This window comes from Ursus arctos, unplaced genomic scaffold (genome assembly GCF_023065955.2).
Source record: "Ursus arctos isolate Adak ecotype North America unplaced genomic scaffold, UrsArc2.0 scaffold_31, whole genome shotgun sequence".
Taxonomy (NCBI): domain Eukaryota; kingdom Metazoa; phylum Chordata; class Mammalia; order Carnivora; family Ursidae; genus Ursus; species Ursus arctos.
Window position 1 is genome coordinate 28,876,833 of NW_026622997.1, and position 18,406 is coordinate 28,895,238.

Consider the following 18,406-nt stretch of genomic DNA (forward strand, 5'->3'; position numbering starts at 1 on the left):
TCACCAGATGGGAAGAAACTTCTTGCCTAGTGTATAAATGTCCCTGTTCCAAATCCTAACTTCTCTTCTGACAGAGTAACTTCTGGAGCCCTTGGAAAATGTGCCTGTTACCGTCCATCACTAAGTGTCTGGCACCAGCCTGGGCTGGGACTCCCCACTGGTTATTCTCAATCCAGCCTGTGATGTTCTCCCCAAACCCACGCAGAGATCCCTAGCCAGAGTAGCTCCTAACCATCCCTGTCCTGGGTAAACTCTCCAGCCCTGAAAAGATGTTCTGTTAGAAAGTGATGACCCTTCTTTCAGCGTGTGCACATTTTCAATTGCTCTGCCAAGCCCTGGCCTCCAAAGAAGGTGTCTTGGCAAGGGGGTCAGCTATCCTGAGAAGTGGATGGGATCTTAGGCCCCACTCGAACCAGAGCCAGTTCCGTTTTGATCCACTCTGAATGTAGCTTTGAGTAAGATTAATTAGAAGAAAAAGGCTTGAGTTGAAACTTATTTTGAAACACTGCTCTAATGGATATCCTTGATGAGAAATCACCTTGAGAATCTCCATCAAAGGCAGGGAGGTGGTGGGAATGATGACCGTAGGTACCCGTCTTGGGCTAGGGGTATCCCAGGGGAGGCACTGGAGGTGTCCTAGGTTCAGTGAGGCGGAACGGGACATAGAAGCCAGGCCTTAAGCCACAGAGGGGCTGTGGGAGGGCACTGTCCTGAATGGGAGGTTGGAGGGCCGGGGGGGGGGGTGTCTGGGTGGTAGAGGTCTTTGAGGCCCCCAAAATTGTCCTTAGCAGGGAGATGTGAGGGTCCCAGAGAGGAAGGTTAATACAGGGAGTCTTTTGGGTCCTAATAATGGAAGGATTCTGAGAGCAGAGGAGAAGGACGCCCGAAGCTTTTCCAGAGAGCTACAGGGGTTCCCCAGGATCAGGAGTTTCACCGGCAGGCTCCAAGCCCGTGCCCGCCACTAACCCCACTGAAGCCCGTCCCTTCAGGCTGATGCTGGTGGAGGAGGAGCTGCGCCGGGACCACCCCGCCATGCCTGAGCCGCTGCCCGAACCCAAGAAGAGGCTGCTCGACGCTCAGGTGGAAATTACAATGTCATTTATCTTCTCCGTGTCCCATCCCCATCCATCCCACTGTCCTTCGTGCACTCACTGCACCAGCCACCCAGCCCCATCGCCATCTGTCTCCCACTGTCCTCTGTTTGTCCACTGGCTGCTCCTGGCAGCCCCCCCAGTGACCCCATCTTCATCCCATCGTCTGTGCCTTTGTCACTCCTGGCAGTGTCAGCCCCACCCCTGTGCCTTCCTGCCCTGTCTTTCCCACTCCTGTCTGGGTCTTGGAACATCCGCCAGAACCTCAGTCTCTCTGCCCCCAGAGCCCACCCAGTTCCTGGCACCCCTGCCCTGTCTGTGCCTGCCCCTGTTCACATCAGGAAATTCAGCTTCCTCTGAGCCCTTCTTGGGCCAGAAGGGCTAGAGGCTATAGTTTGCTGGAATAGAGCACAGGGCAGTATGAGTTCTAGCTTCTCAGGCTCTGAATGGCCCCCATCACCACTGTTCTCTTGGCTCCCCAATTTTCCTGTTTCCTGGGCAGCTCCTCTTCTGACTCTTTAGCTCTTGAAGGTCCCTCCCACCCCATAAACTCTCCTTCCCTCAGTATTTAAATCCAGGGAACGCCTCTGGCCTGTCCCTCCCTCTGGTCCTCACACCTGTCCAGCTCTCCAGCTGCCCTCCCTCTCTCCTCAGCCAGCTTTTAGGACCTCTGCCCTGCACTCTTACCCCTTGCTCTCCCCAATTCTGCTCACTTTCCCACCCACGCTCCTCCTTCCTTTGCTCTGACCGCCAGGCTTCCCCACCACTACCGCCAAGGCTCCTGACCCCATGACCCCACTCTCTCCCCCTGCAGCTCCTCATCAGGTAATTCTCCTGGTTCCGCTTTGACCACGGGCGGAGGACACAGGGGGAGGTGACTCCGGACCACTGCAGGTTGGTCGTGAAGCCCACTCCCCTCTGACTCTCTGGAGCCTCTCCCCACCCCCCCCCACTGCTGCCCTCCACACCCGAGAACCTCCACAGACCCTACCCTCCTGACACCTCCTGCACAGACCCATCTGACCAAAGAGAGCACTTCCTGCTGCTCCCGGAACTGTTCAGTGACACCCTGCCAACACCAAGCATTTTACCCTGGACAGGTCCAGCACATCCCCACATCTCCTTCGACAGAACCCACCGCCCAGCCTCCTCTCAGTCCTCTTCCTCTGCCTCTCCAGTGTATGTCTGTCACCCCCCATTTCACCAGAGCGTCCTTGGGAGTTGGGACGTTGGGGGTGGGTTTTGTTAAGGGGTGGCAGTGATGATGGGTTAGGGGACCCTGGCTAGAGGGGCTGTGCTGACTGCAGCAGGTAGGTGGGGTTTCCTCTTCCTTCCCTAACCTCAGTTCTCCACCCCTCCTTCCACCCCTCACCTTTTCCTCTCTCTTCCTCCCTTCCATCTATGAGGTAGAAGGCATCTGCAGCTCCTGTTGGGCCCCACTGGGTGGGAATTAGGAATGGGTAAGCTAACTCAGGAGGACTTTGGGAAGGGGCACTGGAAAGAATGCCATTCAGGATGTCAGGACACTAGGCAGGGTGAGTGGAACAAGAAGGAACAAAAAAGGAGCCTTGACAGATGTTAGGACACAGACTGGCCCATGTGGCGTGGGAGTTGGAAATGGGGTGAGCCGTCTTCCTAGATAAGATCATGGGCTCAGTAGCCATGTGGATTCCCAGGCAGAGATGCCAGGAACAGCATGTTAAATAATCTCTCTTCTTGTCAGAGCTCACTCCCCCTCTCCCGCCACCCAGTGGCCTTGCTGGACGCACAGTCCTACCTAAAAACCAGTAAATGGGAACCTGTCAGCCACTGACATCATTTCTGAGGTGCTTTTCTGTGGGACTGAGCTGCAGTGGGCAGTGGCTCCTCACACTGTAATTTTAACTCTGCCTGCCCAGCCTCTGTGTCAAAGTGGTTAGTGATCTGTAAACAGATGCTAAAAGGCACCAGGGGACCTCACCATTTAAAGGACTCCTGCAGCGAATTCTTTTGTAAAATGAATAATGGCACCCTCATTTATCTACTTTCTAAATTTGGGTCCATGGGGGTGTAGGGGGCATGCCTATGTTCTGTCGCCAGCAGACAAGCAGAGAGGAGGGAATCTGAGGTCCCCTTCCCTGCCCTCCTGCCATATTCAGGATCCCCCACCATACGTAATTTCCTCTCTTGCTGACTTGGGGAAAGTGTGTGAGATGCTCAGCAGGCTAAGGGGGAGGCTTGGCTTAAGGCTGGGGTTTTCGTGACCTTCTCAGAGGTGAGCTCTTTGATTGGGAAGGGAGAGCTGATCCAGGAGCCTCGACTTGGAATGTTTTTGTATCCTACAAAGATAAGGTTACATGTAACGGGCCTCAATGCCCCCTGGCCTGGGAAAAAATTAGGACACTTTCTAAATCACTTTTAGGCATTGGCCCCTCTGCAATGCAGCCATTGGCTTAGAAATTAATTTTGTGCCTGTATTTTAAAAAGCCAAGTGAGCGACCAGAAGTGTAGTATAGGTGGCTTTCTTCTCTCCCAGCAGAGGAACAGAAGCAGAGCCGAGGGCAGGAGGCAGGAGGCAGAAGCTAGCTGGTCCAGGGGTGGGAGTAGGGTCTGGTACCCCTCTCCCAATAACTGGGATCCCAGGGAGAGGGGTTGAAAGGAACATGGGGGTGGAAAGGAATGAAGCAGTTCTGCTTCCTGGGGACACAGAGATGGGGGCATGCTGTGCCTCTGCAGACGCTCCTAGTCATTTCTGCCTTTAGCACAAGAGAGAGGCAGCCCTCCCACATGTTTTTACCGTCCCCCATCACTTCCCTGAATCCTTTGTCCCCCCACCCCCCAGTACAGTTAAACCTCTCTAATTTGGAATGTTATATTCAATAAGATGACCACTCTGAACAAGTGACAAAACTGAATGGCAGTGTCTATTTAATGAAATGCATGTCTTCAAAATACATACAGTAAGTAGGACTCGAAGAACAAGGCTTTTCCACTCGAGGCCCTCAGGGAGCATGTGTTAATGAATAGAGAGGATTCAAAAGTCTGTTGGCTGGTACCCTCCTACAGACGCGTTTCCACTATTAATTTGCTTAGCATACCCTTTCTTCAGAGCTAAAGGAAAACTCAAGCCCGGTTTTTGTTCAAATTATGAAAAAAGTCCAAATCCATGGGGGTTTGGATTAATGAGGTTTTGCTGTACTGCCTCCCCTTGTTCCCTCAACACAAAGTTCCTACCTCGGACTGGGGGTGGGCTGGGAGGGGGTTCCAAGAGAGGAGGAGGGAGGCTGGGTAGGGGAAGATACAAGGGATTAGGTTGGGGGTGAGATAGGAACTTGTTTCTTCTGAACTGGTTTCCTGGTATGACTCCCCGGGTTGAAGGCCCATTAGGATTCAGGGGGTGAGATTCTCTTCTCCCTGATCCCAGAAGATGTAACTTCTACTGCAGGTGAGAAATAAAACAGGAGGATGGGGGTGGGGGGTTGTCCTGGGGGCAGGGAGGGGGACATGGTTTATGGAGCGGGCTGGTTAGGGGGGGACATGGCTAAGGGGGCTGGCACCCAGGCCCCCGCGAAGCGTCTCAATAAGTCCGCGCTCTCCTCTTTGGTGTCTTGCAGGAGAGGCAGCTTCCCCCCTTGGGTCCAACAAACCCGCGTGTGACGCTGGCCCCACCTTGGAACGGCCTGGCCCCCCCAGCACCGCCCCCCCCACCCCGGCTGCAGATCACCGAGAACGGCGAGTTCCGAAACACCGCAGACCACTAGCCCACCCAGCATCACAGACCTTCTTCTCCCTCCCCATGCACCCCACCCTGGAACAGCACCCACCACCAGGACTGGATGTCGCCGAGGGACAGCGGGATTGCCTCCCTGAATGCCTCCTTGGGGGGCACCAATCCCCCACCCCCACTGCACCATTTCCAGGGGGGAAGAGTGGGGACCCTTAGCTGTCCCCTTTTCCTTCCTGTTGGGGTGCTGCCCCCTGTGACCCCCCCAGGGACCCTTGCCCCAGGACACCACCTACCCCACACAGACCCCTTCACTCCGGGGTGCTATCCCCATCCTCTGCCTCATCGTTCCCCTGAGCACTGGGGGACAGACCCTCACCCCCACCCTGGGGGTGTGGCACCTCCAAACTTTCAACTTCAGGGTGATTTTTTAGCAGTAACCAGAGCTGACAATCTAACTCCCCTCCACCGCCCCATTTTGGCCTCCCCTGTCCCCCTTGTTATGGGGAGGGGACCCCGGGTGAGGGGGCCCTATTACCCCTTGATTTCTCAGGAGCGTCTGGGGGGGCTCAGCACGCACAAACTCCTTCTCCTCCTACTACTCTTAAATTTACTCCCTCCCCACCCAGAACCCAGATGGGGTGGAGGGGCCACCGGGGCAGGGAGGGGGCGGCAAGGGGGGAATGGGAGTCGTCTCCCCTTCCTCCCACACCTGATCTGCTCTTGGCTGGTCCCAGAGCGGGGTGAGGGGGCTTATGCCCCCCCCTCCCCCAGTGTGTTGGGTGGGGTGGAATTGAGGTTAGGGTGAGGGGTTAGGGTCTAGGAGGGTGTGTGTGTTAGGGAGGACAGACTAGTTGATCTGCCCTACCCTGACACACACAGCCCCCCCTTGCCCCTCCCCTCTCTCTTCTTGGTCTCTACTCCCAGGGGGAGGGGGGAACTTACTCTAGGAAAAGCCATGTCTCTCTCCCCCAGGGTGGGGGGACCTGTGTTGGAGGAGGGGTGTTGGGGGCCCCCTTCCATGACTCTGTCCCCCTGGGGGAGGTAGGACAGGGCTGGGCTTCCCTCTCATCCTCCCCCCTCCCCAATCTCCCTCCACCTCCCTCCCTCCCGCCAGCTCCACAATTTTTCCGTGTTTCTCTGTACATAGCTCTCTGGCGGGATAGGGGAGGTAGGATGGATGGGGTTTAGGGTGGGTAGGTCATGGGAGGGGAGAAGCCCCTCCTTGGCACCCCCTCTTCCCTGACTGCTGTCCCCTACCCAGCCTTGCCCCCTCATCCCTTCTTGCGTTTGGTATTGAGACTCTTTCCAGACTTCACCCTTCTTTCTTTTGTATGGACAGTTCCCCTTCAGTCCCATCCCCCTACACACATACACCCAGCCGGGGCCAAATTTATACTTATATAAAAGTTGTAAATATGTGAAATTTTATTCCTGTGCCCTTTTCCTTGCTTTCCCAACCTCAGACCCTACCCCTGGACCCCCTTTCCTCCTCTCTTTGGCTGTTGTAATTATCTGGGGTTTGTACTGTACATATTGGGGGTGTGTGTGTGTGGGCTGGGGGCAACCCCTCTGTACAGAGCTTCCTGGCCCCCTCCCCCCCCACGCTTCCCTCCCCCTCCATCACCCTAAGGGTAGGGAGAGGCTCTTCCTACCTGTTTTATTTTGTTTTCTCGTTCTCCCTCCCCACCTTATCCCACCCCACTCCCAGCCTTCTCTGTCCTCCACCACTATCCCTTTTTCTCCACTCCCAGCCCCATTTCCTTTTTTTCTGGAGTGTGTGGTGAAACAAAAATCATGTTTAATAAACGGAGATTGTTCTTTTATCGCTGTGCTGACTTTCCTAAGCTGGGACCTTCGGACGGACCAGCAGGGTCCTGCTTTTTGACAGGAAGCTGACAGCCTGGGAGAAACTATATCCCTGCGTGATGCCAGAGTCTCCGCCAGAATATCATTCTCCCACCCAGCGACGAGATTTATTCTGTTTTCGAGCAGGGGTTGTGCACTGGCCAAGCTTACCCAATCTAGCTCTCCCCTCACCACTGCTCCCCTTAACCCGAATGAGTAAAGAGGCCAGGGAACAGAAACATTATCTGATTAAGAAATTCCAAGTATATATCTACAGACACATATACATATATATTTAGTAATTACCTAGAAATAGGGTTTATTTAATTGCTGGTTAAAATGCTCCGCAGGGAATGCAGGAAAGAACTTGGTTCCTTAGCAAATCTTGAGTTCTAATCCCAGGCCCGTCACTTGCCAGCCTCGGTTTCCCCGGAGGAAACAGCACGGCAACACCTACCTTGCAGGGCTGGGGGAGGGTACAAGGTGATGTGGACAATGGCTGGCCCACACAATAGGTGCCCACTTAATCTCGCCTTCTCAGCACCTAGCAGGGGGAGGGCGCTACATTTAATCACCCGCAGGGCTAACGGGTTGCCCCCTCCTTCCGGGCTATGGTCTCTTGAGGCCTGGGTCGCCGTCCTCCCGCAGGGGCGGCCACCCCATCCGCCGCCGCGCGGGGGCCAGAGACCTCCAACCAGCTCGGCCTTCTCGCTCGCGCAACCAATCAACACGAGGCTTGTAGGCTACCGCCTTCCGATTGGCTGCGGCTCTGGCACCGCCCACCGCACCTGGCGTTGGCGTCCGGCGGGAAGGCGGTGGCTTCCGGCCCGGGATTGAGCGGTGTCCGCAGAAGCGTTCCGGGCCTTTGCCGCGTGTGTACCGGCGGGGGCGTGGCGGCGGGAAGGGCCTGCCGGCCGGCGCTCCCGCTCTCCCGGCGGCCGCGGCTTCCCGGGAGCCGGGCCTTCTGGGCACCGTGAGAAGGAGTGGAGCGGCAGGCGGGAGCGGTCCGGGGCCGGCGAGGTCGGGCGCGTGGCTCGAAGGACCTCCTCATCTTCCTCCACAGGCCCTGGAAGTGAAACCCCGGTTGGTCTTTTGTTGTGGTTGTCTAGTATTTCTTTTTTCGGTGGGGGCGTGCGCGGGGCTGATCTGCGGAAACCACTACTGACTGAAAAGTTTCCACAGGTTGGGATGGGGGAGGCGGGTGTTGTGTGAGGAGACGTGGTTGCCCTTATCCAGAGCTTCTGTGACCCCCGTGTCTTTCCTCCACAGCCTTCATCCCGCGGGGGGTGCGCCCCCAGCCCCTCATCTCCAGTATTCGATCCCCTGGGATCTGTCTTTCTGAGGCGGCCATATGGATACCTCGACGCCAATGCCCGCCGTCCCCCCGTCCCCGACCTGCAACCCTGCCCCACGGACAATCCAGATCGAGTTCCCGCAGCATAGCTCGGTGCTGCTGGAAGCCCTGAACCGCCACAGGCTAGAGGGAAAGTTCTGTGATGTGTCCCTCTTGGTGCAGGGCCGGGAACTTAGGGCTCACAAAGCAGTGTTGGCTGCTGCCTCTCCTTACTTCCATGACAAACTTCTTCTGGGGGATGCGCCACGTCTCACTCTGCCCAACGTCATTGAAGCCGATGCCTTCGAGGGGCTGCTCCAGCTCATTTATTCAGGGCGCCTCCGTCTGCCACTGGATGCTCTCCCTGCCCACCTCCTCGTGGCCAGTGGCCTCCAGATGTGGCAAGTAGTAGATCAGTGCTCAGAGATTCTTAGAGAACTAGAAACCTCAGGTGGTGGAATTTCAACCCGTGGGGCGACCTCTTACCACACACTTCTTTCCACCACATCCTCTCCAGGGGGCTGGTGCATTCGCTCTTCCCCTTTCCAGACCCCAGTGCAGTCTTCCACCTCTACCGAGAGCCCCGTTTTAGGGGAGGGGAGTGAACTGGGAGATGTGTTACAGATTCAAGTTGAAGAAGAGGAGGAGGAGGAGGAGGAAGAAGAAGAAGAAGATGAGGAGGAGGACCAGGGGTCAGCAGCACCCTCTCAGACACCTCAGCCTCAGAGAGTATCAGGGGCTTTTCCCTGTCCTCATGGATCCCACCCACTGCCCATATCCACTACTCCCCGCAGGGTTTCAGAGGGTGAGAGTGCACCACTTGAGTCACCTGCTGCTCATACTGCACTGCCCCCCAAAGTCTTCTACATTAAGCAGGAACCCTCTGAGCCTAAAGAAGAGATATCAGGAGGTGGAACTCAGTCTGGAGGAACAAAGGAGGAGACCAAAGTGTTTCCTGGAGGGGACACCGAAGGGAATGGAGAGCTAGGCTTCTTGCTGCCCCCAGGAGCAGGGGCAACGTATGGAGGAGGAGGAGGAGGTCCATCCTGGAAACCAGTGGATCTTCATGGGAATGAAATCCTGTCAGGGGGTGGGGGACCTGGCGGTGCAGGACAGGCTGTGCATGGGCCTGTCAAGTTAGGAGGTACACCCCCTGCAGATGGAAAACGCTTTGGTTGTTTGTGTGGGAAGCGGTTTGCAGTGAAGCCAAAGCGTGACCGGCACATCATGCTGACCTTCAGCCTTCGGCCCTTTGGCTGTGGTATCTGTAATAAGCGCTTCAAGCTGAAGCACCATCTGACAGAGCACATGAAGACCCATGCTGGAGCCCTGCATGCCTGCCCCCATTGTGGCCGTCGGTTCCGAGTTCATGCCTGTTTCCTTCGCCATCGAGACCTATGCAAGGGCCAGGGTTGGGCCACTGCTCACTGGACTTACAACTGACTGCTGAGGCTGCACACTAATTTCTAGGATAAGAAAGCCACTGCTGCTGATTTATACTTTCCCCTCATAACCATTGCACCCCTTTCCTGGATCTTGTAATCATGCCAAGAAAATAGATCTATTCTGGATATCTTGTTCTTAGTGTGGGTGTCAACCTGGCAGTTTTGGGAACTCCGATTTCTCATCTCCAGGTTTTTGCTAACCACCCCATAGGAAGCCAGTTTACAGGGCATACATAAATTGATCACTTCCCCATAATAGACCTTTCATAAAGGAAACTAGATTTCAGATTAGAAGTTTGTTTGGTGAGAGAAGAGTTAGAGCAAAAAGATGTAATGATAAACGTTTCAATTGGTCTCCATGAGGTGTTAAAGGAGCTGGTCTCCATTGTAGGGATGTTTGATTCCAAGGTCTAATAATTCAGATAATAATAAACTCTATGCTCTCCTCTCCCTTGTCATTGCTGAAATGATTTAGGCAGAGTTCTTTTTAAGTACTCTTAAGAGTACTTTATTCTGTTCGATCTTTCCAGAAGACTGTCAGATCGTAACTTGCTCTGCACCTTCCCAACACTTCTGTTTTTAATGTTGTAGTTGAGCACTTTAACAAATTGAGCATTCCATGTGTTATTCTTTGAACCCTCTTTTTAATAGAGGGTATTCCCTCAACAGCCTGTGCCTCTTGTTTACCTTTGTCCACCACTGATCACCCATATGTTGATTGCAGTGATTGGAATGTGACCAGTGAACTCAGGAGATGGCCACTGACCTAAGACACTCTCAGGGTAGCACCTCTCTTGAACAAGTGGCTGTTGTCAGAGGCTGAGACAGCATATACAGAAGGCTGAAGAGTAACTGTACAGTAGGACCACACCCCCTTCCTTTCCATCCCACTTACACATGATAGGCCCTTTGTTGAGAGATAGAAAAGTAGATACTGGAATGGGGAGATTGTCACAGGTTACTTAATTGCTTCAAATAAACTTTGCCCTGAAACCTAAGCTGACAATGGACTGGATTGAGTAATTTACGTGGGAGAGACAGCATGAAAACAGTTGCAAAGACTTGGATGTGCTCCTTATGTGGCAGGGTTATGTTGATGGGGGAAGAATGGGATGGTTTCACACTGGTGCAGAGAACTCTGTCGTGGACATCAGTGGGCCAGGTTCTAGGCCCTGACCTGCCACTAAATGATCTCAGGTAAGTTACCTTATGTTTCAGAGTATGAACTGGTTTTTGTTTTTTTGTGGGGTGGTATGTATCTCCTAACTGGTTCTCTGTCTTTATTTTTAAAGAAGTTGGTTCACATGATCTTTACCTATAATCTTCCCTGACTTTATTTATAATGTATGTTTGGTTGTTTGGTTTGTTCTACAAACATTTAGTGCAGTGCACTGTGCTAGACCCTTATACTCTGACCTCAAAAAGTTCACAGCTACTACCAAAGCTAGATAAATAATGGCAATGTGGTATGATAAGTCCATCTTAGTGGGCAGTACAGGGTACTGTAGTGGCATAAAGGAAACCAAGAGAAGGCCTTATACATCAGCGAAGATTTCACAAAGATGGCTGTGTACCAGTTTATGGCAACAATGTGGGCGGCTTAGTTGAAGTTTTAACTAGGGCCAGGGTTGATAGCTTTCCCCAAAGCATGTTCCTTAAAAGTTATTAGGTGTGGTACCCAGAAGAGGCTGAAAATGGGACTTTAGGGCTGAGAAGGTAAATTCTAGCTGTGATCTGTCAGCCTCTCTAAAGAGCCATGCCATGGTACCATCCCCATGGTAAGGACTGTGAACACATTGGGAAAGGGGTCAGGGAGAGAGTGTCCAAATCCCACCCACCTGCCGTTCTTTTGGCACGTGTTCTGCCGGTGGCTACAGACATGTCTCAGAGATATTACAGGTTCAGTTCCAGACCACTGCAACAGAGCAAGTCAAATGAATTTTTTAGCTTCTCAGTGCATATAAAAGTTACGTTTTTACAATAGCCTATTAAGTGTGCAGTGGCATTATGTCGAAAGAAAATGTATATACCACAGGGCACCTGGGTGGTTTAGTTGGTTAAGCGTCTGACTCTTGATGTCAGCTCAGGTCTTTGATCTCAGGGTCGTGAGTTCAAGCCCTGCATTTAGCTCCACACGGCGTGGAGTCTACTTAAAAAAAAGTACGTACCTTAAAAAAATACTTCATTGCTAAAAAATGATCATCTGAGCTTTCACCAAGTAGTAATCCTAGATCACCATAACAAATACATTAATAATGAAAAAGTTTGAAATATTCCAGGATTTACCAAAATGTGATGCAGAGACACAAAGAGAGCAAATACTGTTGGAAAAATGGTGCCAATAGACCTGCTCCAAACCTTCAATTGCAGACCTTCAATAGACTTGCTATAAACCTTTAGTTTGTAAACAAACAAACACAACCAAAACAAAACCCTGCAGTATCTGCAAAGTGCATTGAAGGGAAGCACAATAAAATGAGATGTGCCTGTCTACCCATTGAGCAGGATCCTTTGGTTGCAAGCAAGGGAAGCTGGCCCTGACTAACCTTATCAAAACAGGAATCTATGGAAGTATGTGGGCTCCTGAAATGGAAGGAAGGGATGAAGGACCAGCCTTTGGAAGGATAAGACCTGGGTAAGGATAAGCTTTGGGGGTCCAGGGAACAGAAACTCCTGGGGAATCTTTTCTGGTTATGTTTTGTGATGATGATCCAGTCATCCTTATTACTTGTGTTACTTATCTCAAGATAAAATTTCCCAGGAGAGGGGCACCTGGGTGGCTCAGTCAGTTGAGAGTCTGACTCTTGGTTTCGGCTCAGGTCATGATCTCAGGGTCGTGAGATCAAGTCCCACATCGGGCTCAGCGTGGAGTCTGCTTGAGATTCTCTCCCTCTTCCTCTGTCTCAGGTCTGCCCTCTGGCCAGGGCACCCTAATCATATATTCCATCAAGGCAACAAAGTGGGCATGTAATCCTTAAGGGGAAATTGAAGTCCTGGGATAGAAGAGTGGAGAATGGTGCTAGCCATCCCACAGGAACAGAGGCCCACCCCAGACAATCACCACATGTTGCCCATTTTGGGATCCTTATAGCCTCAGATACACCTGGCACTTAATAGGTGCTCAAGAAATGGTGAACCTGCCCAACCAATACCTCTGCCCTCTGAACTCAAGGCAGAATCCTTCCCTCTCCTTAATCCCCATAGCATTTTGTTATTTCTACTGTAAGCCCATTAAAATACCATGTTAGAGTTTTGGTTTTGTTTTGAAGCATTAGGAATTACACAGAAAACAAGTTCCATTATGAAAGATCTGGATTTACACCTGGTGCCCCACCTCAGTTGTGGAGCGCCTTCTGCAGTCTCCTCTGCAAATGGGCTCTGTGATCTAGGTTTCCGTACACCCAGGCCTGTGAGGGGTCGTGCAGAGGTTCCCACCAGCCCAAAAACAACAGTATGGTAGCCATCCCCTCCAGTGGCTTGCTTATGGCCACACACGCTATTGCCCACGCCGCCTGGGTTCCACTTGCAGTAACAGCTTCTGCGGAAGTGCAGAGTATCCTGGGGAAGCCATCCCTCACCACCCTAGTCTCCCCAGGGCCAACCCAGGTCACTGGTGGGCAAACTTCTCTTTTGGGAAGTCCATTCTCCCATTCCTGGCTACAGTGTTGGAGTCCTCAGATTGCTTGGAATCTCCCAGGCCTCCAGCAGCACAATCACCTGTGACTTGGCTCTGGAAGCAGCCTGGTGGCCAGCCTGTCAAAGCCAGCACCCAGCCCCAGTCTTGAGTGGCCATCACCAGCTACCAGGCTTCAGGAGGTGCTAGGCTCATCAGAGTTCCACCCCGCCCCATAGACTAGGCAGGTTGCAGCAAACAGAAGCAGTTGGGTTCTTTTATAACAAAACAGCAAAACACCAAAAAGGAAGTTGAGAGAACCCCACTCTTTATTATCCAAGCCACACACAAGCCTTCCTGACACCTGTAACCATATGCATTGCATGAAGTAGAAGATAAACTCCAAGCAGCCGGTTTAAAAAAAAATTTTTTTTAAACAAATTTGGAAGTGTACCTCTCTGCCTCTGTCCTTTCCTCCTTATAGTGGAAGAGATGTCACTCCTGACTAAGGCTGGCCCCCTTCACAGAGCCCTTGCTCTTTTAATTATCCCCTCTGTCCAGCATCTTCACTCTGGAGTTCCTCGTTCACACATAATCGTGCTCACAGGTCTGTAAGAGTTAATACATGTAAAATGCTTAGAACGGTGCCTTGCCTCAGTAAACTCAATTAATGTTAGCTGTTATTATGAGTGAGACTGTTAGTTCCCCACACCTTTACTGGGTTCAGTGTTCTCGGATTGGGTCACATATATGAAAGGAAAAATATTTTCAACTAAAGGGGAAGTGAGGCATACTCATTGGTATTCTTACCTTTCTCATAAATGCTAGAGTTCTTCAGGGGTCTTTTCACCCTCTTCTAACTTTATACACTCCTAGGTGATTTTTATCCACTTTTCTGAATAAAACCATTTAAATACTGATGACCCTTAATTTTATATCTCCAATTTTCCTGACCCCCAGACCCACTTAGATTTCCTCCTTCTTTCCTTCCTTCAACAGCAGGGCCTGTTGGGGCGCCTTAATGGCTCGGTTGTTTAAGGGTTTGACTCTGCATCTCAGCTCAGGTCTTGATCTCAGGGTTGTGAGTTCAAACCCTGCATTGGGTTCCAGGCTGAGCATGGAACTACTTAAAAACAAAAAAACCCAATAGGGTCTGCTGTGTACCCGGCACTGGTGAGAAGACCAGGACTGTAACTTTAAGAGACAGACATATAAACCGGCTATGTAGTACTTCATAGACATCTCAAGCTCAATGTGTCTAAAATGCTGTACCCCATCTCTAGCCAGCTGCTCCATTGTTTCTGGATTTAGTGAAAGTTCCACCATCCACCCAAATGCCCAAGACTGCAAGCTGGGAGTGTTCCTGGGCATGTATCTCACCTCCAATACCTGTCCTACCAATGCTACCTCCTCAATATTTCAAACGGATGCATTCTTTCATTCCCACTACTGTTACTGCAGCCTCCTGACTGGTTGTCTTCTGTCCTGCTTCCCTCTATGTCTCATTCCACACACTGTGGCCAGAGTGATCTTTCTAAAGCATGAAGTACTGTTTCCCTAGCTCTCCGGCTTAAACCTTTCCTTTGCTCCCTCCCGCTCTTCAATGAAGTCCAAAGACCAGCTCCCAGTTACTGCACTTGCCGCTCATGTCTCCTTTGGGCCTCTGCTTTTTTTGCTCCTCATGCTCATCTCTGCCTAGAATCGTTACCTACCTAGAAATAGTCTTCAGTGGGCTAATTCCTACTCTCTTCAGATATCAGCTGAAGCATCGCTTCCTTTAGAAAGCTGACCGTTAGGCCAAGGTAGGACCTCTGCTATGCGCTCTAGTAGCTCTAGTAGCTCTTATTTCTCTGTGTCAGGAAAATTCCTTGGCATTCCCTTTACTCAGTAGGTATTTGCCAACTACCCACTATTACCCATTATATGTGGGTGCTGTTTTAGGCATGCTGGACAATGCTTGCCTTCATAAGATTACATTCTAGTGCTGTAAGGAAAATAAACCAGGTCATAAGGTAGAACATAACAGAAAAAGAAGGCATACTGTACACATTGATTTGGTATCCAAAGGAGAAGATCCAGACATGCAAAGTAGGGCAGGGCAGATGATTTCAGTACAGTGTTTAGCAGATGCAAAGTCCAAGAAAGAAAATGAGAATGGTATGTGTGACCAGGAAACCAGTGGACTTGGGGAAGAATGAGATGTCGTCTTAGTCTATTGGGGCTGCTGTAACAATACCATAGACTAGGGGGCTTATAAACAACAGAAATTTATTTCTCACAGTTCTGGAGACTGGGAAGTCCAAGATCAAGCACTGACAGATTGAGCGTCGTGAGGACCTGCTTCCTGGTTCATAGACGGTCACCTTCTTACCATGTCCTCACATGGTTGAAAGAGATAGGAAGCTCTCTGGAGTCTCTGTAAGGGCACTAATCCCATTCATGGGGCTCTACCTTCGTGTGGCTCAAAGCCACACCTCCTAATACTATCACAGTGGGGGATAGGATTTCAATGTATGAATTTTGGGGGAACACAAACATTGAGTCCATTGCAGATGTGATTGAAGAGGTAGGCTGGGGCTGGGTTCTATAGAGCCTTTCAGATCGTATTAAGGCATTTGGATTTCATTCAAAATGCAATGGGAAGGCAATAAAGAGTTTAAAGTAGGGGAGCAATGATCTTTTAACATTTTAAAGAGATTCCTCTTGCTACAGAGGGAATATTGAATCATTAGGGGGCAAGAGTGGAAACAGGGAAATAAATTAGACTATTTCAGTCGGGCAGACAAGAGATGGATAAAAGCAGCAGATATGGAGAGAAGTAGATGGATTAAAGCTATTACATTTGGAGGTAGGACTGACACAGGACATTATAACAGATTAATATAGAGATTGAGGGAAAGTAAAAAATCAAGGAAGACTGCTAGAGTTTTGGCTTGAGTAATTGAATAAGAGACCATTTACTGAGTGGAAGACAGGAGTAGAAGAACTTGAGAGTGGATCAAGGGTTTTATTTGAATGGCTAGAAGCAGCTGGCTGTACTTGTACAGTGTTTTTCTACACCAGGGGTTAGCAAACTCATGTTATAAAAGATCAGATAGTAATATTGAGCTTTGCATGTCAAGAAGCAAAATCAAGGATATTATATAAGTGCATAAAAATTAAATTTCCACAATTTTTTGTTGACAAAACTCAAAGTATAATGATTGAGAACAATTTTTTTTTCTGTAATACAGGTCTGCTGCTTAATTGGGGTACAAATTTAGTGTTCCCTGTCATCAAAACCAATTGCAAATGTTTATTTGTTAATGCTGATCTGTAATGAGATTTTACGTATTTCATCTTTGAAAATGTCTTCATACAGATAGTACTGCCAAATACTGATATTAATCCAATACCATGTAATTTTAATTGAGCATATTCATCACCTGAAAGGCATTTATGGAATTCTTTTATATTCTTCCCTTGATACTTGCCTTTTATCATGTCATTACATTGTGGATTAATCACATCCAGATGAAGGTTAGGTGGAAACTCCTCAATTGCACAATTAAATGAAATACAGAAATTTTCTCTGCACTTGTATTGAGGTTTGAAAAACACTGCTGGAACTGTAGTTTGAGCTCAAAAAATATATATGCTGCAAGTCCATGTGGGGATGGAGATCTTGCTTTTTGTCTTAACTTCTGATAGTACAGGAAGTGTATACAGCAGCTTGACGTTACCTGCGATTCAACAACTTTGATGATTTTGCTGCAGTATATGTGTCGTATATTGGCACTGCTTTGCCTTGTAATTTTAGATTGATTCATTAGGAAACATCACCATGTCTGCAGCAAGTGTCCACCGATGGATGAATGGATAAAAAAATGTGATATTTACATACAATAGAATGTTAGTCAGCCTTAAAAAGTTAGGAGATCCTGACGCGTGCTGCAACATGGGTGAACCTTGAAGACAATATGCTAAGTGAAATAAGCTAGTCACAAAAGGAAAGATACTGTTTGATTCCATTTCTATGTGGGATTTAGAATAGCCAACAACATAGAGACAGGAAGTAGAATGGTGGTGGCCAGGGGCGGAGGAGAGGGGGAAATGGAGAGTTGTTGTTTCATGGGTACCAAGTTTCAATTTGGGAAGATGATAGAGGTTCTGCAGATGGATGGTGGTGATGGCTGCGCAGCAGTGTGAACGTACTTGTTGCCTCTGAACTGTACGATTGAAAATGGTTTAAATGGTAAGCCTTATGTTAACTATATTTTACCACAATTTAAAAAAGAACAAGTAAAGGAACCATGAATGAACAATGACTCTAAGCATTGGGCATCAGTGGCTGCAAACACCACAAAAAAGAAACAACCAGACCTTATGGAAAACACCACCACCGCCTATGAATTAGTCTGGCCCGAAATATTGAACTGAATGTGATCAAACCTCAAAATATAACTACTGAATCACAGGAAATGCAGAGGGCAGGGAAACATGTTAAACCACGCCACAGTGAGGTAGTCAGCAACATTGAGACTTCAAGAAATTCTAAGGAACAAACACACCCCATTTTCTTCACCAAAATAATTGTAAAAGGACAAAAGGGAGGGAAGGAAACCTGTAGTATAAAAGATTTTATTTTTTTTTAAAGTTTATTTTTTTAGTAATCTCTACACCCAACATGGGGCTCGAGGTTCAAGAAAGGCACACTTCCAATGGAGCCACCCAGGCACCCCCTAAAAGATTTTATGTTATTTTTTAAAGATTTTTTTTATTTAAGAGAGAGAGATAGTGACAGAGAGAGAGAGCGCGCACAAGTAGATGGGAGAGGGAGAGGCAGGCTCCCCGCTAAGCCAGGAGCCTGGCATGGGCTCCATCCCAGGACCCTGGGATCATGATCTGACCCGAAGGCAGACGCTTAACTGACTGAGCCACCCAGGCAGACCCCCACAAAAGATTTTAAAAGACATGTTCACTGGGGTGCCTGGGTGGCTCAGTCAGTTAAGCGGCCAACTCTTAATTTTGGCTCAGCTCATGATCTCGGGGTCCTGAGATGGAGCCCTGCATCCGCTCTGTGCTCAGCAGGGAGTCTGCTTGATATTCTCTCTCTCTCTCTCTCTCCTTCCACCCCTCCCCGTCCCCGCTTGTGCTCTCTCTCCCAAATAAATAAATAAATAAACCAAGCATAGTGTGCAGACCTTATCTGGATCATTGTTTTTAAAAAAGATTAAAAAAAACAACTATGGCCCTTATGAGACAGCTGGGGACTCAACCACTGACCGGACATTTGATGATACTAGGAGTTACTGTTAAAGTTTTTAGTTGTGATAAGGGTATTGTGGTTAAGGTTAAAAAGAAGGGGCCTTGTCTTTTGATGGCATTTGTTAT

General features: G+C 49.7%; 2 protein-coding genes across 2 annotated transcripts in view; both read left to right on the plus strand.

The window, feature by feature from the left end:
• SYNGAP1 (synaptic Ras GTPase activating protein 1) overlaps positions 1–5,402 on the plus strand; it is a 30,125-nt gene extending 24,723 nt beyond the window's left edge. The window contains exons 17-18 of the mRNA XM_057305017.1: positions 990–1,080; positions 4,685–5,402. Coding sequence (XP_057161000.1) covers positions 990–1,080; positions 4,685–4,831 — 238 coding nt within the window. The 3' untranslated portion in view covers positions 4,832–5,402. The remainder of the gene's footprint in view (positions 1–989; positions 1,081–4,684) is intronic.
• A 2,048-nt stretch (positions 5,403–7,450) lies between these two features.
• Positions 7,451–10,418, plus strand: ZBTB9 (zinc finger and BTB domain containing 9). Its single transcript, XM_026482671.4, has 2 exons — positions 7,451–7,725; positions 7,912–10,418. Exon 2 carries the CDS (start codon positions 7,994–7,996, stop codon positions 9,416–9,418), a length of 1,425 nt encoding a protein of 474 aa, XP_026338456.2. The 5' UTR covers positions 7,451–7,725; positions 7,912–7,993; the 3' UTR covers positions 9,419–10,418.
• Positions 10,419–18,406: the final 7,988 nt, after the last annotated feature.